An 18,975-nucleotide genomic window follows, 5' to 3' on the forward strand; every position below is an offset into this window, starting at 1 on the left:
AGAAGAGGGCTTTTGGTTTTTATTTTTGTTTTTGGCAGATAAAGAGGCAGTCTCTGTTGTTACCCCCCAGTTTTACCTTTTCCATCAGGGGTTGGGGGACAGATAAGGTGGAGAAAAGGAAACTGTTTGCACCAGCGTCTCCCATCTCCCTGGCACATTAAGTGTGTAGCTTGATGAATTGTTACATCCGTATGCACAACCCAAATCAAGATATCAAATGTTTCCATCACCCCAGAAAGTACCCTCGTCTACCCATTCTTAACTTAAAACAGACACTGGCTGATGTTAAAGACGTTTATTTATATGACTAATTTTCAAGTGCCTGTTATATTCCAGGCAAGGTGGTGGGGGATTTGGATATAGTGGTGCCCCAAACAGGCACTAGTGTTTGTCATTCTGGAGTTTATAGTTTTGAGGGACAGATGAAAAATGATACATACAAATTCATGTAAAATGACAGCTATCAAGCATGAGAAATGTTAGCAAGGAGAAATACATGGGGCATGAGAACGTGTACTCTAGGGACTTCTGCCTAAGCAGTGGGAGTCAGGTGACAGCTTAAGAGGTCAGGTAACAACAGGTGAGTAGTGATCATGTCGCTTTTCTAAACCATAAAGTGCCATGATTCTGATGAGATACCAAACTTCAGGCAGAGGTGGTGAGCAGAACAGTGGTCCATCTCGTTTTCATATATGCGTCTTTGGAAAGGATTGGTGTGTTTACAAAGTGTGTGCTGTAGCTCAGTGGATGTGTCCATTTCTATGTATTTGAGATGCGATCCCCACTGAATCACTGTCACTGGAACCAGGGAACCTCCAGAGCCCCTGGTGTCAGCTAGCAAATTTGCCATCCTGCATTGCACCAAGAAAGCCAGACTGACATTGCCAGTTTTTCAGGCGGCTGCGGCCTGCCTGTGTTGAGTCTCAACTTCTCCCACTTCGAGCTTCCATGCAGGCAGGAGATGCCACTGACAGGTCACTGCATAAAATTCAGGGGAAGAAAAGAAACACAAGAATGATTACATTTCACCTTCAGGGGGCGTTCTCATGACGCCTAACGCAGGGTGGAGATGTCCTACTTTTTTACATTGCTTTGAACTGCTGGGTTGGGCACCTGCCAACATTCAGGCGGCAGTTACATAAGAGCTGCTTTTTTTCCTGGAATTTAGGCTCACTGCTGATGTGTGACCTTCAGCAGTAATTGCCAATAAATGCAGTGGGGCTGTTTACTGTTAGACACTGGCAACCACAGAGCAAGCTCGACTCAGAGTATACAGAAGCGCTTGCAGAGTCTTTGGAGGGTTTTATTTTATTTATTTTTTTAACGTTGAGATTATTCCGTAATGACTGATGTTGTATCATTTATTCATGTCAGAATGTGTTTTTAAAAACTTTGCTCTTGAGTTGTGATGAAGTTGTTCTATGATATCTAGGTGAAACTACATTGTTGGAACTAATTTTTACTTATTTTTGTTTCTAAAAACAAGTACTTATACAGTTAGTAAAGGGAATTGTGTCAGCAGATATGAAGATTTCAAATTGTTCTGCTAAAATGCTAAATAACTTCTATTTTAGCTCAAAAGTTTTGAAAGCTTTCTGTTCTCTTCTTGTGAATTTTCAAAGGCTGATGGACAGGGCCCAGCAACATACATGCAAGCCCATCTCTGTCTGTTTCCCTGCTCTGATGTTATAAGGGGTTGGAGATCGTAAATTCCCTTCGACGTGCTGATAAATAGCTCTGTAATACAGTCATATTTTTTGACTTGTGTTCAATTTCTCCTAAACTGCTCCATAAAAAAATTCTCAATTTCAAAAGAAAATTCTAGAAGCTTAGGAGTAGTAGAGGGAGTCCTGATGAGGGCAGTAGAAAACAAAGGGTGTTTACAGGCCGTGCTCTGTACTGGCCTGTAATAGACACACATGAGATAGATGGATGGAAAGATGGATGGCATGGAAGTGGGAGGTTATCAGAAATAGTGACCCTAGGAAGTCTGTAGGCTTCTTTTAATTTAGGAATGACAAAGTATATTTTCCTTCATTTCTAGCAGAAGTTCATCCCTTGATAAAATGTTTGGTACATTATGTGTTGAAAGCGAGTATATCATTGTCTTATATGTATACAGCCAGTGACTGCTCAAGTACCATAGGGATGATGCCCCGATTAGTGGCCTCATCCAGGAAGGACACTTAGGATTTAGTGACTTGAGATGCACTTTGAATTTCTATTTCAAAGCTATCATTTGGAATGTTTCTTCTATTATGTTAGATTTTGCTGTCATTGTCTAAAAATGGTAGGAAGACTTAAGATCAGAATGGACATGGGGAGGCAACAGGGAGCAATAGTTGGTTTCCATGTTCAAAACTAGACAACATCAGATCATTGTCAATCACCTGTTCATTTGAGAGATGCCCTGTGATTGGAGGTGTCAGTACCTGAATGTAGTGACTGATCCTGGGACCAAGGAGGGGAAATACAAAACTTGGGAAATTCAGACATGCCCATAATCTCCAAACATTCTCCCTTAACATGTATTCATTGAGGGCTGTACCTTTCATTTAAAAAAAATATATATATATCATAATAACTTTGATAATAAAAATCAGACTGTATTCATTTATTAAGCATTATCTTTTGCTTTGGATATTATATATTTATGTAGTCATTGTCCTATTCAAATATGCATAGCTTATTAGTATGCTTATATTTATCAAAAATTACAGCTTACTGCCATAAAATAACCTCATGCTTGAGGAAACATAGCTAACATCCTCATAGGAAGAAGCTCTAATATAGGCTGTTGGTTTTTTTTTACTAGATTATATATTAGGTATGGTCTGGCCTTTTCCATGCCTAGAAACGTTTTATGACCTAGCAGTTTGTATTATTTAGGGAACTTCCCTGTTAGATATTATGAAATGAAGTTTACTGCAAATATACCAAGCATTACTTAATAATTTAGCTGGAATGAATCCTAAAGAATATCTGCTCTTGTTTCCTTGAACTCGTTGAGCATGTCAGGAGGTAAAAGCCCAGAGAGGTTTGGTGATTAGCCCAGGGTCACTCAGAGAGCCCAACCCTGGGTGAGCCATGATCACATGATGTCCGTCCAGTGCTTTTGGCTTTTCCGTTGTGTTCCATAAATGGATAGCATTAAAAATTTGTCCTTCTGGTTCGTGATTCCTGAAGCTACAGGTCATCTTCTGTTGTCTCAAACAGCTTCATGAAATTTTCAAGGGGGGGGGGGAAGGTTATTAATTTATATTTAATTTTTGACTTAAAAATTAAAGTAATTTTAGCCAGCTGCTTAAAAATAAATAAATAATTTTAAAACAAGTATGACAACAGTTTAAGGAGGAAAGAGTGTGTCAGTACAATTATAAAACATATCAGAAATCCCTGCTGTCTGAGTGATTAAAAAAAAACATATATACTACCTCTGGCCGTTCTAAAACAATTCAGGATGCTTCTCTGAACAAAGAGAGCACAGGCAAGAAAATTTTAAAAAGGACACACCAGTTCCAGTTTCATCTTCTTTATTTCCCTTGGCTGCTGTTTTGGTTGGCAAGAAAGTAGCCCCGTGGGTTTCTGTGGTAAATCATACAGGATCAGTATATAGGATGTGTTAGTGGCAGTGTGACCGATGCAAATAGGAGAAGATAATACTTTTTCTGTCTACACTCTGGCTGCTCTAAAATGCATGGGCAGTTGCTTTCCTTCTGCTTTTTCTCATGTGCCCTTTTTGCACTAAGGGCGGATAGCAAAGATGTTTACACAATTTTAATTCTTTAGCCTAAAGCATATAGCATGTAAGGGATTAGTTAAAAATGAACTCCTGGATCATATTATTTAGATCATTTTGAAAATGCATATACCTGGGCTCTGTTTATATTTTCCTTGCCATACTCGAGTCCTTTCCACCACATTATGTATTCCCACCGCTAACAGCAGGCTAAATGCTTCACAGGGAAATTTTCTCCCTGAGACTGCTGAGTGGGATTCCTGCATAAGAGGTCTTCTGTCCGGAATTGAGGGAGTAACCGCCTTGTGTGCCTCGTTGTCTTTGGTGAAGTAATTTATCTTTTTTTTTTTTTTGGCAGTGGCCGATATGGGGATCCTAACCTTTGACCTTGGTATTATCAGCACCACATTCTCCCAAGTGAGCCAGTGGCCAGCCTGGTAAAGCAGTTTACTCCCCTGTATCTTTACTTCATTTTACCCATTAGGAAATAGAAAAAAGACAGAAATCATCAGGCTACATAATGTAATCCTTTAAGAGGATTTTTTTCCATCTTTGGGATCAAACTACCAAAGGGATAGGGTTGAGCTGGATTGAGACACCACCAAGTTTCACAGCTTCAGTCCTCCCCTGCTTTCAGTACCTGCTCTGGCCCGCCACCCAACAGCCACCTTCTGGCTGTGCGTCACCGGAGCACTGTCAGAGGCCAAGGTCACACAGTTGCAGCATGAGCCTTGGCTTTGTTCCATGGTCCCAGACTACACCTCACACCAGTCAGCCATGCTGCTGGTACATGATTTTGGTCCAGAGCTGCCCAGTGAGATCTGGTGGTTACATCTGACAATAGTTCCCTGCTTCAAGAACGAGCCCTTTGGGAGGACACATCCATGGCACTGTCTTCATATGTCTTCTGTAGCCACACCTTCTTTCACCCACCACAAACATCCTCACAGTTTACTTACATGTCCTTTGGAGGCACCTCTTGTCTCTCATCTATGGGCTGGGAATCATGAAATTGAGGGAGAGGTGGTGGAGGAGATGTCTACGTGGTATGGCAGGAGTGGGGCCAGGAAACCCGGTCCGTGAAGCCCCTGAGGGAAGTGTGTGGGTGGGACCATCATTTACCAAGTAACCCTGATTGTAGGAGCCTCCTTTTTCTCCCAGAGATGCTGGAGCAGGTAGGCTTTGTCCCCTATGGCCGAGCCAGAGCCTGGGTCTTGCCCTCTGCTGCAGGGACAGGATGTAGAAAAAGAGACACAGGAGGAAGCATAAAGCCACAGGAGATGTTTGTCACAGGGGGCTGGTGATGCCACCCCTCCCCCCCCCGAGCCTCCAGGGGTGCGTACTGGGGACATGCACAGGAGGTGTGCACTGGGGGTGTGCGGAGAGAGCATTGCTTTCCCTGCCTGCATAGGCCAACGAGACCCAGGTGTGTGGTAGTTCTTCCTTTGACACCTTTTGTTTGAAGACATCGTTCCTTTTCAGTTAGTGGTAGGCTTTTTTGTTTCTTTCTTTTTAAGTGCATTTCCTGATCTCAGGCCAATTGTCTCTTCTAGCACAACCACGTTCAGTTTAAATTTAAAAGATAAGTCTCTGGTCACCTCAATGGCTGAAGCTCACTTCAGCAGGTGATACAGGTCATCTCATCTTTGACCTTTCCTTCCATGTTTTGTCCTTGAGTGTTGGTCCCTGGACTTCTTTGTGGCCACGATATGTAAGTGCTTTTACTAACGTGCTTTGTTTTACTCCCACCTAGCTGCCACAAGCTCCGGATTCTGAGAACTCCACAGAGGTGTGTTGCTCACCTGTATTTGTGGTGCCAGCAAATGTGGTTGCTTCGAAGTTGTCCTGGTTGAGTGTCTGAATTGTCGTGACGAAATGTCTGTCCCTGTGATAGGTGTGGGAGGGAGGTCTCTGGGCTGGCTGGGACCTGATCACTGCTCCAGTGGATATGGCTGTCAGTGTAGAAAGTCCTGAGCAGCTGGGGTGAAAGCAAGCATCCTCCATATGAGCAGATATGGCTGTTTGAAGGTTTTCCCACAGAACTACCTCAGTCTTGAGATGCTCACTTGAGAAATTTTGGAATGACCTTTCTGTTATTCAGAATTGACTTTGGGTCCTGCACAGAGATGATACAATTCTGAAATTCTGGGTATTCGTGTATAGTTTTATTTATTTATTTTATTTACTTTTTGGTGGCTGGCAGTACAGGAGTCCAAACCCTTGACATTGGTGTTACAAGGCTACACTTTAACCAGCTGAGCTAACCAGCCAGTTTTAGTAAAAACTGCTAATAAAGTTGTAGTTTTACGGTGCACGCTCTATTCTTCTTGCCACTAACTAAACTCAGTAAATGAAGGAACTAGAATTTATTAACGTGTGTAAGACCATAGAGAAGCTTTTTGGGGAGGCATTTTTTCAAGTATCAAAATTTACTCTTCTAAAGTCACAGTGATTCAAGCTAGCATGAGGTGTACTTTATTTGAAACAAGTCTGTTGATGATCTTTAAAAGCAAGTACAAATGATCAATGGCTCAGTTGCAGTGTGGATGTTTTCAAATGATCAGTCTCTAATATTCGCATCTGAGCTCTCCGTTGTTAACAGTTTTGATTAGAATGCTTGTGGGCTGGTGGGAGCCGTGGTCTGTGCGTGTCTGCGTAGAAGCGTTTGTATCGTTGTCCTTATGCATGCGCTGTGCAGTGATGCATGCATGAATGCTAAGGACCTGCCTGGTTGAGTCTTGCATAAGGACTCCATTTGGGATAGTGTAACAGTGTGTATAACGTAGAACTTCCTTTTCTATCTTAATGTTGGCCAAAAAAGTCATATATCTGCTCATTTTAAACAGTGCCCTAGGGTTAGGGAAGGGTCAGTTGTTAATCTGTGTCTAAAGTAATCGAGGATTAGCATTTGTATGGGGAGAAACAAACACAGGCCTGTTCTCCTTTTGTGTAACTCATGGCTCAATGTCTTTTATTTGTGACTGATGCTGAAGATGGTAGTGTCTCCTTAGTGTGTACTTAAAATGGAATTTCTGCATGCTTAGCAGGAGCTTGAACCAAGTCCACCCCTGAGGCAACTGGAAGACCATAAAAGGGTACGTAGCCTTGAGTCTTGGGTGTTGGGAGCTAATGACCATACATACCACTTTGCTTAGCCACACTCTGATTTAAAGACAGCTTTTGTTGTGGTTGATATTGTTAAAGCATTGATTGGCTCAGGAGCAATCATAGCCATTAATATGTCTGGCAGTTCTACTTATCATCTACCTGGTCAGAGCACTGTACCCAGCCAGTCTCCATATAATGACCAATAAGCTTTTCATGTCCTTTCTTCTCTGTGGTGGCTTTCTACTAACATGAGGTCTAAAAACTTTTTTGTGTGTAATAACTGATGATCATTATAGATAATTTATAATAAAAACATAATGAAAAAAAGTTCATAATTACAGTCCCAGCCATAAAAACTGCTTATGTTTTAATATTTCTCTCTGCCCACTTCTTTACACTCATGAGCACGTGTGCCAATAAACACACTTGAACTTTCATCGTCATTGGGATTTTTCTAAGTGTACAACTTCTGTACCCTGCTTTTGTCATTTAATATTCTAGCTGAGTATTTTTGAAATTTTTTGAAAGTTAATAGCTGCCTAAGATTCCACAAATTAACAAGCGCTTTGTAATTTTTTCCTTTGACAAGGAAATGAACAAATATATGCGTCTTTGCACAGATTCCTAGAAGGGGAATTCCTAGGCCAGAGGGTACTTTCTTAAGGTGCTGAATATGCATTTTCAAACCATCTTCTAGAAGTTGTGTACACCCATGAGCATGCTGACCAGATACATTGACAAACCATTTTCTAGAAGGTTATATATACCCGAGAGCATGCTGACCAGCTTTGATTTTCATGTTACCCATTTTTGGAAGATAACCAGATGTCCTGATTTTCTGAGAGCTTATCATATGCTGGTTACTGTGCTAAGCCTTTTACGTATATGAACTCATCAGTTTTTACCAATGCTTACACTGACCCAATGACACAGCCTTCATCCCCGTTTCACATATGAGGAAATTGAGACTCAGAGAAGTTAAGCAGCTTGCCCAAGGTCATGGGGTTAGAAAATGAATGGTCATTATGAAGACTGCCTTGGAACTGTGGTCATCGGTGTCCTGGAGAAATATGCCTGTGATAAATGGGCAGCCCGATGCACTTTTGTTCTGCTCACACACCCCGGCCCCTGCCCAGTCCTGCCACGTCCGAAATCTTATCCATTCTCTTGCTCTGATGGAGAAACAAATTTAGTGGTTTCTCAGACTACAACCAGAGAGAATAGCTCCCAGGAAATTGGCATTTTGACGGAATTCAGGGCTTGGTGCTATAGCCCTTCTCCAGCATCCTATATCTCCTACATTTCATTGACCAAGGGCACCTTGCAGTCATAGATTTTCCATCCTTGCCTGCCCTTAAAACATTATCCTAGGTCTTAGAAGTAGCTGGCAAAGGTACACAGCCATCCTCATGCCCAAAACTCTCAGGGGACTCTCTATTGAATGCTGCCTAATAAGCACATGAACTTTGGAGTTAGAAACAGGTTCAAGTCTTTTTTTGCCAGGTACTAGCTGTGTGATTTGGGGCAAGTTATTTAACCTCCCTGTGCCTCAGTTTCTTTGCTGTAAAAAGGGGATGATAATAGTCCCCCTCCCTTAGGACTGTTACACTGAACTGTGCATGTAAAGTGCTTAGCACAGTGGCCGGAAGTGATAAGGAATGTTAACTGTAATATTGTAATTAGCTTGCAGATTGAAATGCTTAGGTGATTTTGTAGACAACAGAAGTAGGAAAAGGAAGGTATTTTTAAATGGAAGCTCTACCTGACTGCTAAGTGTGAGAGGCTCACTACTCATGTGATCTTGCCTGCAGCACATGATTTTTAAATGACTAGAATCTGGGAAACCAAAAGGTCACTTCCCTGTCCTTTGTGTATGGCAATGTTAGCTTCTCAGTGACTCTGTTCCTACATAGTTCATTAGCCACTAGTTTAATTGATATAAATGAAACTCATTTTAGCGGAGTGGCAAGTAGGAGTCCACATCACTCATCTACCAATTTTCACTATTTTAACATGATACTTATCACAAATGAAACTCCCTTTGACTTTTTTTTTTCTTCACAGTCTTAGGTAATAAATGTATGTAGAATTTCTTACTGGAGACAAACATCTGATATTTGTTTGCATACTGTAGGTGTAAACTGCTGGAAAAAAACTGGTATTTTTGAAAAATGGTTGCACAGCCAAATGTTAAAGCTGAAGAAGTGACGTTATTTGGGAAATCATTTTTTTGTTTTCATTTTTTCTCCTCTGCAATCAGATTTCTCAGCCTGGTACATCATGAACAGCTTAGTGCTGTTGAGTAATTTATATCAAGATGATTAGGAAGGCTTTTCTCTGCAGATTTTAATTTTTCCTAAATTAAACCAGTAGCTCAGAAAAACAGAATTTTCCGTGATCCTAAGTTTTCACACTAGGGATTTGCATAACTTTTAATAATGCTTTTTCATTTCCTTTATTTCCCATTTTACCTAAAATTCTGAATCTTTATTCTTTTAAAAAAGGAATGAATCTCTTCTGTTGTTTAAAAAAAACACTAAAATACAAATCCCACTTGCTCTCTTCCACCCCACCCCCTTGCAGTTTAAATATTTTTTTTGTGGAGAGAAGGTGAAATGAATATGTGCCCAAATCCTTATATTTAAGAGGGGAAAAAAATAAAAGTTTGTGGGGTGGAATGTGTTTTATTCTTCCCCCCATAATGAGCACATTTCATGATATTCTCTTATGGGGAAAAGTGTAGCATTTGATGCATTAGTTGCTATAGTAACTGCTAGGGTTTTTTTGCTGAAGGAGAGGCAAAATGGTAATGTGAGATCCCTTTGTAACTTCAGTTTGGCGTCCAAGCTGCATAAACGTGGAGTTCCTGTTCCTGGAGTCCACGTGCTCTTTTCTTTACCTCCAACTTGCCTGATTGCAAACTGACCGAGGTCTTGATGTTTGCCCTCAAAACCATGAGGAAGGGGAAAAAAAACCAACCACTAGGAGCTGAAGATCTAAGCCAGTTGCTCTGGCTCTCAGTGGAATTGCAGGGCAGAGGCTCCAGAGACTTCCTTGCGTGTATGTTGACTGGTTACAGTCATACTTCCTTGGATTTGGCCATTCATCCCTGTGGTCTACTGGATTCTTGTCATGGTTGGTACATGGGCTATCTTCTGTGGCTGCAGCTCACAAGTCTCAACCCAGTCATCTACCTCTCAAACCATGTTCTTGTGGAACCACAGGAGGATCCAGTTAGAGACTTAGGATGCTTTACGCCAGTCATCCCTATTGTTGGAACTCAGAGTCTGTCTCTTATTGAAAGTAAATCAAATAGATAGATGCATCATAATATTAAAAAAGGGAAATCAAGTTTAACTTATCATATTCAACATGGAGGTAACCTTTTCTTTCCCCCATTTCTTTCTGAGTCTTTCTTGAATGTTCCTTTAAAATGTGTATTTCTCTTGTGAAGTCAGCCTTTCAAATCACCATGTTGCAGTGACTGCTTTGGAGAGTGTTGATGTGTTTGTATGAGAGTACTTCAAAAAGTTCACAGAAAAATAGAATCAAAAGATAATACGAATCTTTCTGTGAACAACTTCAAGTACCCTTGTACTGGTACCTGAGACTAGAACACCAGTAAAGCTATATCTTTACACCAAAATGAGGTTTTCTAAGCCATTAAAGGATCTTATACTGAAATTTTTATCCCCCACTTTTGAGCACTTTATATAAAAAGTACTTAGGATATCACAAGTAACTTCCCCATTTGAAGAATTCTTGGGATTTTAAATTTACAGTTGGTCCAGGTGGGGAATGAGTTTCACGAGCTGAGAGAAGTTACCCTTCTTTGCTGAACTGCAATGAGAGACACATTTGTGGGTAGAATGGAGAGAGAGAAATTGGGATTTTTTGTTTTCTGCACAGTCACTTAAAAACTGGGAATTTTCGTTTTCTGCACAGTAAACACCCTTCCCTCCCCCACCCTGTCCCCCATTTACCCCATCCCAATTTGTCCTTGGAGTCTTGGACTAGCGGCATGAATTAACAAAGGAGATAAATCTGCAGTGCAGCCCTGGGACTTGATGTGATTTGACCACTGACAGGAGCCAAGCTTTTCTGTCATCTTCCTTTCTTCCCTCCCCATCCCATCTGCTCCCTCCCATCTTGTTTTCCAAACGCTCACTTGAAGTCTCCAGACTTATTCTTAGAACTTATTAACAAATCACTTTAGATTCTACTGACTCATGTTACAGTTGCAGGTCTCTTGAAAAGAACTCTTGAGTCTCTATTTTAGAGACCTGCTAGATTTCAACACCTCTCCTCTGCTAGACTTCTCACTTACCTCTCTTGATGATGCACCAGAGGAACTCCATGCCTTATTACATTGTCCTTGGGAAAGAGTCCAGGGGAAATTCATACAGCCTTTGACTTTTAGAAACTTACAGATTAGGAGGTAGTCTGGGCGTCCCTCAGAAGCAGGGCTGGAAATGTGATAGAACTGAGGTACATTCTGCTTCTGTGTCCCCTAGAACAGTGAACAAATGTAAATTTTGTTCATTTACATTTGGTTAGAGTTGTTATATACCTTGTCCAGGATTCCTTTGATATTTTTAAAACTTTTTATTATGTAAAAGTTGAGATGTATACAAAAGGACTCAGAAGAGTTTTGACAACCCCCATTCATAACCCAGCTTCAACAGCTATCATCTCCTGTCCATTCTTGTCTCATTTATACCCTTTCTACTTCCCCTTCTCCCATATTATTTTAAAGCAGATCCTCTACATAATGTCATTTCATCCATGATGCTTGGTTTTGATGGAAATATTTGATATCTACCACTAATTTATTTCCTATCGCATTATTTTTTCTTTACCATTGGTCCATTGAGTATTTTTATAAGAAAGGCTTACCTTTGGCTTATTGTATCATTATAGTCTAGGAGAGTACTTCAGAAAGTTCATGGAAAGATTCATATTATCTTTTAATTCTATTTTTCCGTGAACTTTTTGAAGTACCCTCGTTATTACTCTGATATGTTAATATTTTCTTGGGACCTTGGGAATAAACCCTGTGCTTGGAGTAACATTTTTGTATTGCTGTATGGAAGCTGAACTATAAAATTTTCAATTTGGCCGCATTTTATTGGCTTACCCCAAAGGGATTTTTATTTGTTTATTTTTGTTATTGTTAGTTGCCCTTCAAAATTACTGTTGTATCTTGCTGCTGTGTGAAAGGGTATTTCAGATATTTAATATTTTAGATTGCTGCCTTTTTTCTTTTTTTTTAACATGATCTGGTTTCCTGAGAAAATATTGAAGTTCAGAGTTTCCAAATGCTTTTATTAATAGTTTTTTTCACTGAGTGGAACTGGGCCAATTATAACTGAGTACCTCTGTGATTTTTAAATATTAGTCTCTCAGGTATGCATTAAATTCAGAACCTGATTTCATTATCCTGTTTGAATTAAGGGTGAGGCGCTCAGGCAAATTTTGGTCAACCGTTACTATGGAAACATCAGACCTTCAGGAAGAAGAGAGAGCCTTACCAGCTTTGGCAATGGCCCGCTGTCACCAGGAGGACCCAGCAAGCCTGGGGGAGGAGGTAGGCTGTGTGGTGTGCTAATTAGCTTCATGTGTGAAACAAGTGTGTCTCATGATAGCTGCATGTTTCTGCTTAACAGGTTGAAACTCTGAACAGATGAATTTGTGTTGCAAGTGTATTTTTCAGCAACTCGTTTTGTCTTTGGTCTGCCATCAAATTTATGTCTGAACATACTTCCCTGCAGTTAGATACTGGCTAAACCTTTTGCCCTCTTTCCCATGCAGTGACCCTCTTGGTGATATTTGAATGACTTAAGGAACATGATTTTATTGCACATTTTCCTGTGGTCATTAGGACTCATGTCTTCCCATAAAATGATGAGGATATTGGCAGCCAGGCTGGTGAAAGCTGCCATCTATTACGCACTTACTGAGTGCTAGGGGCTTTCCCAAGCACTTTGCATTCTTTATCTCATTTTCTTCTCCAAGTTACCCATTATATGGTAGGTACTGTCATTATCCCAGTTTAACAGAGGAAAGGGAGGGAACCTGGTTAGTGGCTGGTCTGTCTGTATATCTCATTCTAATGCCCACACTGTGTGCGTCCCCGAACTCTTATGGGAGTTTACAAAAAAAAATTCCCTGTACAGAAGTGCTTGAAAACAAATTTTTAAAGGTGTTTCAAATCATTTTAAGCACAATTACAGGTAAAAGTTGCAAAAACATTGAACTCAACAGTGGCTCTTACCTAGTTTGGGTTTTCAGGGGAACCAGTAGCTTAGTGCTCAAGGCACCAGTTCGAGCTGTCTGATTCCCTGTCTTATAATGACTGTGGGGCAGCTTCAGATCCTTGGCAGGCTCCGTGCAAAATACTTGTTGTTTAATAAACTGATCCTCGCAACTCGTAGGAAGGGAGCTTGGATTTCTCACCAGATGTAAATTTGAAGTGTATATGCTTGGTTCATGGAGCCGTGCAGGCTTCGGTGAAGGTGCACTTCTCAGGGCATGCCAGAGACCAGAATTCAGCTTTTCCAATCCTAGAATCCCCAGTGGTTCTCATGCAGAAGTTCCTTACGCAACATCTCAAAACTCTCTCTCTTTACTTTTGTAGTGGGGTCATTCAACAAATATGTGAGTCCCTGAGGAGGCTTCATGAGGGGATTTGGACATCAAGACAGATTCTGCTTTAAGAAGCTGTAGCAGAGAAGACATGCAACCCAGTTTCTACCTTGTAGAGATACAAGGGCCATAGTCAAGGGCAAGTGGCTTATGGAGGTAGCATTTGAAACTGGCTCTGCAGGGAAGGACTGATAGATAGTTATCTGCTTTTTGAAATTGGTCAGTCCATTTCTCCATGAGCATTAGTGTTTCAGTCATTGCCAGTAATAACACAAGGCCAGTTCTTAAATATGTGCTTTCCAAATGCAGTCCAAATCTGCTATGCTAAATGGCACAGGCCCTCTCTTCCTAAGTGTATTCATGTCATCTGAAGCTCAAAGAAGATGGCAGCTTCCTTTGTTTTGTTCACTCTCCTATCCCCAGCTCTTGGCTCCATGCCAAGCAATGAGTAAATATTGGTTGAATGAGTGAATGAACAGATAAATTATGTGAAAGGGTATATTTGGAGTTAGGGTGGGTTTGTTAGAAATTTTCTCAGGAGTGTCCTAAGAAGTGTTCAGGCTTGGTTTGTCTTTTAAACTCAAACCAGTTCTTAATAATTCTGCCCCAAGTCATTGTATCTTAATGTAAGGGAGAGTCTTGGCTGGATGGCTTTAGGTCACTCACTGGAAGTGTATCATTCTCCCCTCATCTGCCTGAGTTCAAATACCGTCTCTGCTACTTACAAGCTGTGTGTCCTTGGACAAGCGACTTCATCTCTCTGTATTAATAATCAGTTCCTTCCTTGTGGAGTTGTTAGGAGGGTTACAGGAGATAATGCAGGTAAAGCCTTTATTGCATAAAGTGTTGGTGCATAGTGAGGATGCAGTAAACGCTAGGGCTGTGCTTGTGCTTAATAAAGACATTGTTCCGTCTTCCTAGGGGGAGGTTCTGGATCCAGTTCCATGAGCCGGGGTGAGATGAGTCTGGCCGAGGTTCAGTGTCACCTTGACAAGGAGGGGGCCTCCAATCTGGTAATTGACCTCATCATGAATGCATCCAGTGACCGAGTGTTCCATGAAAGCATTCTCCTGGCCATTGCGCTTCTAGAAGGAGGCAATACCACCATACAGGTAGGAGGGCCGCTTGGCTGCTGATGTGGCATCCCTGCTGAGCAGGAGGGGAGAGTCTGTTCTGGGAGCCAGACCCCGGGCTGGTACCAAGGCTTGTAAGAGCAACAGCCCATTCTTAGAGCACAAAATTCTGTCATTCTGGAAAATGAACTCTATTGATACCTTGCTGTGATCACTCAGTCATAATGCAGACTTGGTTCCAAGACAGGAGGTACACTTGAAAATTGATGAAATACAAGATGTGCAAGAAAGTTGGCCCAGGATTTGGGGCATAGTAGGTGCTTCATAAAATGTTTGTTGATTGAATGACTGAATGAAGTTTATTTACAGTTTTTACTCAAGATTGTAGGAGATCCCAACACAAGGTGACCAGAAGGGAGTTTGGACGTTGTGCGCTGTTCAGAAGATTTCATTTATATATCTATAGACATTGCAGCTGTTGCTAGCTGATGCTCACTATACATTTCTCTGCTTTTTAACTGAAAGTTCTATAAAAACCAATCCAATTTGAACTAACAGGGAAAAGACCAAACTGCCTTCGTCAAGGATGAGTAGATGATTTTTGTTAGCTGGGTGTGAGATATACTTTAAAATAATGATAAAAATAAAAATTCTTGGTAGACATCCTTAAAGAAACAAGTTTAATGAATTTTAATAATACATAAATAATAGAACTTTTACGTAGAAATGGCATTTAAAATGATTTCTTTAAATATTTTTAATATCCCCTTTTTCACTCACTCTTCCTCCTCCTCTGCTGGCTCTCTGAATAAGGGTTTACTTGGATGTGCATGTGTGTGCACGCAACTGTATTGTGATAAAAGCTTTATTGAGATATAATTCACATATCATAAAATTCACCGTTATAGATGTATTTGACCTGACATATTCTGGGCCCTGACTTGAAGTTCAGTGTCTGGATTAATGAAATCTTGGTTCTTGTGCAAATTAGAAAAGGGCGTTCCTTCCTGTGGGTAGATGTGCCCCGGGCTGGGACACCTGGCCTGGCAAGGGCAGCACGGTTAGATTTCAGCTTCTGCTCCCTCTTCCAGCCAGCGTCCTGTGCCTTGCATAACCTGCACAGCCCACTGTGGGGGCTCTGCCATCCCACTGGCCCCAATACACACGTTCCAATTTCGTTATTATGCTTTGCACTATGGTGAGATTTGTGACAGTGAGTCAGTAACCTGGGCCAATGGCAAAATCCACGGCTCGTCTGGGTGGTCACAGGGGAACATGAGTTATAAGGTGTCTGGATTGCGGAGTGATTTTGTCACGTGGGAGTGCGGGTAGCTCCTGCTGTCCTTCTCGTTGCTGGGATATTGCCCCCATGGCTGGGCTCCTGGTGTCTGGGTTCCTGTGCTGGGATTGAAGCTATGCTGGGATTGAAGCGGTGCTGAAATGCTCCTTGTCTTTGAAGCCCTGATTTCCTGTGACTAGATCCGTTGAACTTAGTATTTACTAAGCACTTTCTGTGTACGTGTTGAGTAGCAGGGGCTACAGGGCAGTGGTTTTCAGACACAGGAGCCAGTCAGTCTGTGAGAATTGTCTCCAGGCCTAACCAAGTGTGAAAAGTGAGGGCCATGTGGTGAGTTTTCATAAACCAATGTGTCCAATTTGAAGGATCATCAGACCATTTTATTCTGAGATTCTCTCTGATTTTTATTTTCAGTTCCGTGTCTTTTTTTTTTTTTTAATGGTCTTGATAATGGATAGATTTTTTTTTTTTCTGTTGTCCAAGTAAGAAGTTGGAAACCCTAGATCATTCCCTTCCTTTCCCAATTTTTTAAAGCTTTACTGATTTGAGAAATCCCAGAAGCTCAGTCTTCAGGAAATTGAATATCTAGAAAGGATACATATATATGCACATAGGAAACTGTACAGTCTGAAGAATAATGTTTGCTGCCATCTAGTAGTGATATTTTAGTGGTTACCAAAGAAGTCATAAGATCTTTGTGAGAAGTTTATGAAAGGGTTTTTTGATGAAATGGGCTTCAGAGGATGGGTCTGGGTCTGAAAGGTGGAAATTGGACACGGAGCTGGGGCATCAGGAGTCTCGGTTGTACTCTGTGGAAGAGAAGGCCCAGAGGTGGGAGACTTTTTCCCAGCACAGGGATCAGGTCTTTCAGACTGAGGAGCTCTGTGTGGGAGAAGTGAGAGGGCCTGGGATGGGCATTAGGGTTTGTATACAGTAGCAGTGCAGCCTTCCAAGGACCTTTGGGCTGTAAATTAGGATTATAAATCTGTGGCAGTATAGAACAGATAAATTGAGAAAAGCAGAGTCCAGAAGGAGGCAGTCAATAATTAAAAAGTTAATTAGTGGTAATTTTGGGGAGAGCAAAGAGCCTGGACTCAAAACAAATCTCTGATAAAAGAGGGAGTGGGGAAGAGGAACGGGTAAAGGGTCATGAAAATCAACTACAATGTATATTGAGAAGTTAAGTCATAACTTGGGAGAGGATATTTTCTAGCAGGGGCACAAGGGAGCTCTTTGAGAGCTGGAAACACATCCCAGATCTTTATCTGGGTGTGTACATGCCCAAAACACAGTGAGCCAGACACTTAAAATTGGTGTGCTTTACTGCACCTAAGTTGTACCTCAATACAAAAAAAAAAAGGGGGGGGGGAAGAGAGTCTGAACCTTGTTGGGATCCATGGGGTTGGGAGAGAGGGATAGGAGATCACGAATGGGGCGACCATCACCCCTGCTAGAGGCCTGGGCCAGTTGACACTTAGTAAACGTTGGCTAAAATGGCACTGATTGGATGCTGGAGATGGGAGGTCAGAGGTCGCAGTTGGCTGTGTTGGCCTCGAGTCGTGGGGGGATGACTGGATGGCTGCAGGCACTAATTAAGGAGTAGCAGAGTGTGGCACTGCAGGCGGGGGCCGAGGGCCTCTGAGGCTTGCGGGGAGATGAAGTCTGGGGTTCTGGCGAGATGCCCTGTTTTCCCAGAGCACCCCTGATGGTGACGGCATGGCACACAGAAGCTGTTTTTCCTTCAAGTTCTTTATCTAGTAAAGTAATCATGAATATTTGTTTCATGTTTTCACACATCAATTACTCATATGCTCAGGCTCCAGATGAAATGCCACAATGGAGGGACCGTAGTTCAGCCTCTCGGGGAGGGAGCTGTTTTCTCCTGAGCGAGCCAGGCACTTGGGAGCAAGGTGGGCCCCTTGCCGGGATGTGGGGTGTGGCCCTGGGGGTAGGAATGGGGGCCTCGCTCTTTGTCTCACTCTTTCTTTTTCTCCTCCCTTCTATGACCTCTTGGGGGTCCCTTCTCATCCACTGCCTCATAGGAGGCCTGTGGTTCCAGGAAAATTTCTTCTAGCTTAGAGCTGACTTATGAGAACCCTTTGGCCCCGAGCTTCTCTTCCTCTGAACAAACTGATGTGGAGCTAGGGTTGTGTCTGGGGCCAGTTAAGGACAGAACCCTGGGGCCCCAGGGGGAGTGGTTCAGAGTTTCATCTTGCTGTAGAGAATCCGGTACAAAGTAGTAAATGACCAGCTGGGAGGTTGGTCTGACTTGGGTCAAGACTGCAGTGGCGGCTGTTAATGATTACTGAAATGCTGTAATCCATTAGAGACATGGTCAGTTCCAGCTGGCGCTCACTGCCCATTATCACTTACTCTTCAGTGTGGTGTGTGCAGTCTCAGGCAGGGAAATTTGGTCTGTGATCAGGTGGGCTTTCTGGGATTAATGCTTCTCTATGGCAGGTGGTAGAAACAGCAGTTGCAAAGAAGCGGGCAGGGCTGCACGGTGCTAGAACTGTGTGTCGGCTTGTAGGAGGAAGACTGCCAAAGAGCCCTTGCATTTAGTGGCATCTCCTCTCAGGGTGTGGAACGTGTTTCATACAGAGAAGAGAAATAAGGCCTGCTTTCTAACCTAGTTCTGTGTGAGATTAGGGAAGTTATCCCTGGGCTTTTGTTCCTACGTCTATCAAGTGTGAGGCATAAATGGGATCCTGGGTCCCTTGCAAATGGGTTAGGACATTACAGCCATCAGATATTTTCCCAGGGAGTTTTAGAATCCAGGAGTGATGGGCAGCTGGTTCCATTTGGAATCTTCCCTGGTTTATGAAAATAAGTATTAAAAATAATGGTGGTTGGACAAACCATAGTACATCCGTGAAGTGGAATACTATACAGCAATGGAAAAGGGATGAACTGTTGATAAATGCAGTAACTTAGATGCATCTCAAAAACATGATGCTGAGTGCAAAAAGCCAGTCTCAAAAGGCGATGCACTCTGTGGTTCTGTTTATATGACATTTCAAAAGGACAAGACTGTAGTGGTGGAGAACATATCAGCATTCACCAGGGTTAGGGAGGAGGAGAGAATTTGACTCTAAAGGAATAGCACAAAGGAA

General features: G+C 42.0%; 1 protein-coding gene across 1 annotated transcript in view; it reads left to right on the plus strand.

Annotated features, from left to right (window-relative positions):
* The window catches only part of ITPR1 (inositol 1,4,5-trisphosphate receptor type 1), a 315,422-nt gene that overhangs the window by 199,510 nt on the left and 96,937 nt on the right, over window positions 1-18,975 (plus strand). Inside the window, exons 39-42 of the mRNA XM_063115344.1 lie at window positions 5,493-5,528; window positions 6,784-6,834; window positions 12,302-12,434; window positions 14,414-14,604. Of these exons, the coding sequence (XP_062971414.1) occupies window positions 5,493-5,528; window positions 6,784-6,834; window positions 12,302-12,434; window positions 14,414-14,604 (411 nt within the window). The remainder of the gene's footprint in view (window positions 1-5,492; window positions 5,529-6,783; window positions 6,835-12,301; window positions 12,435-14,413; window positions 14,605-18,975) is intronic.

Source organism: Cynocephalus volans, chromosome 11 (genome assembly GCF_027409185.1).
Source record: "Cynocephalus volans isolate mCynVol1 chromosome 11, mCynVol1.pri, whole genome shotgun sequence".
Taxonomy (NCBI): domain Eukaryota; kingdom Metazoa; phylum Chordata; class Mammalia; order Dermoptera; family Cynocephalidae; genus Cynocephalus; species Cynocephalus volans.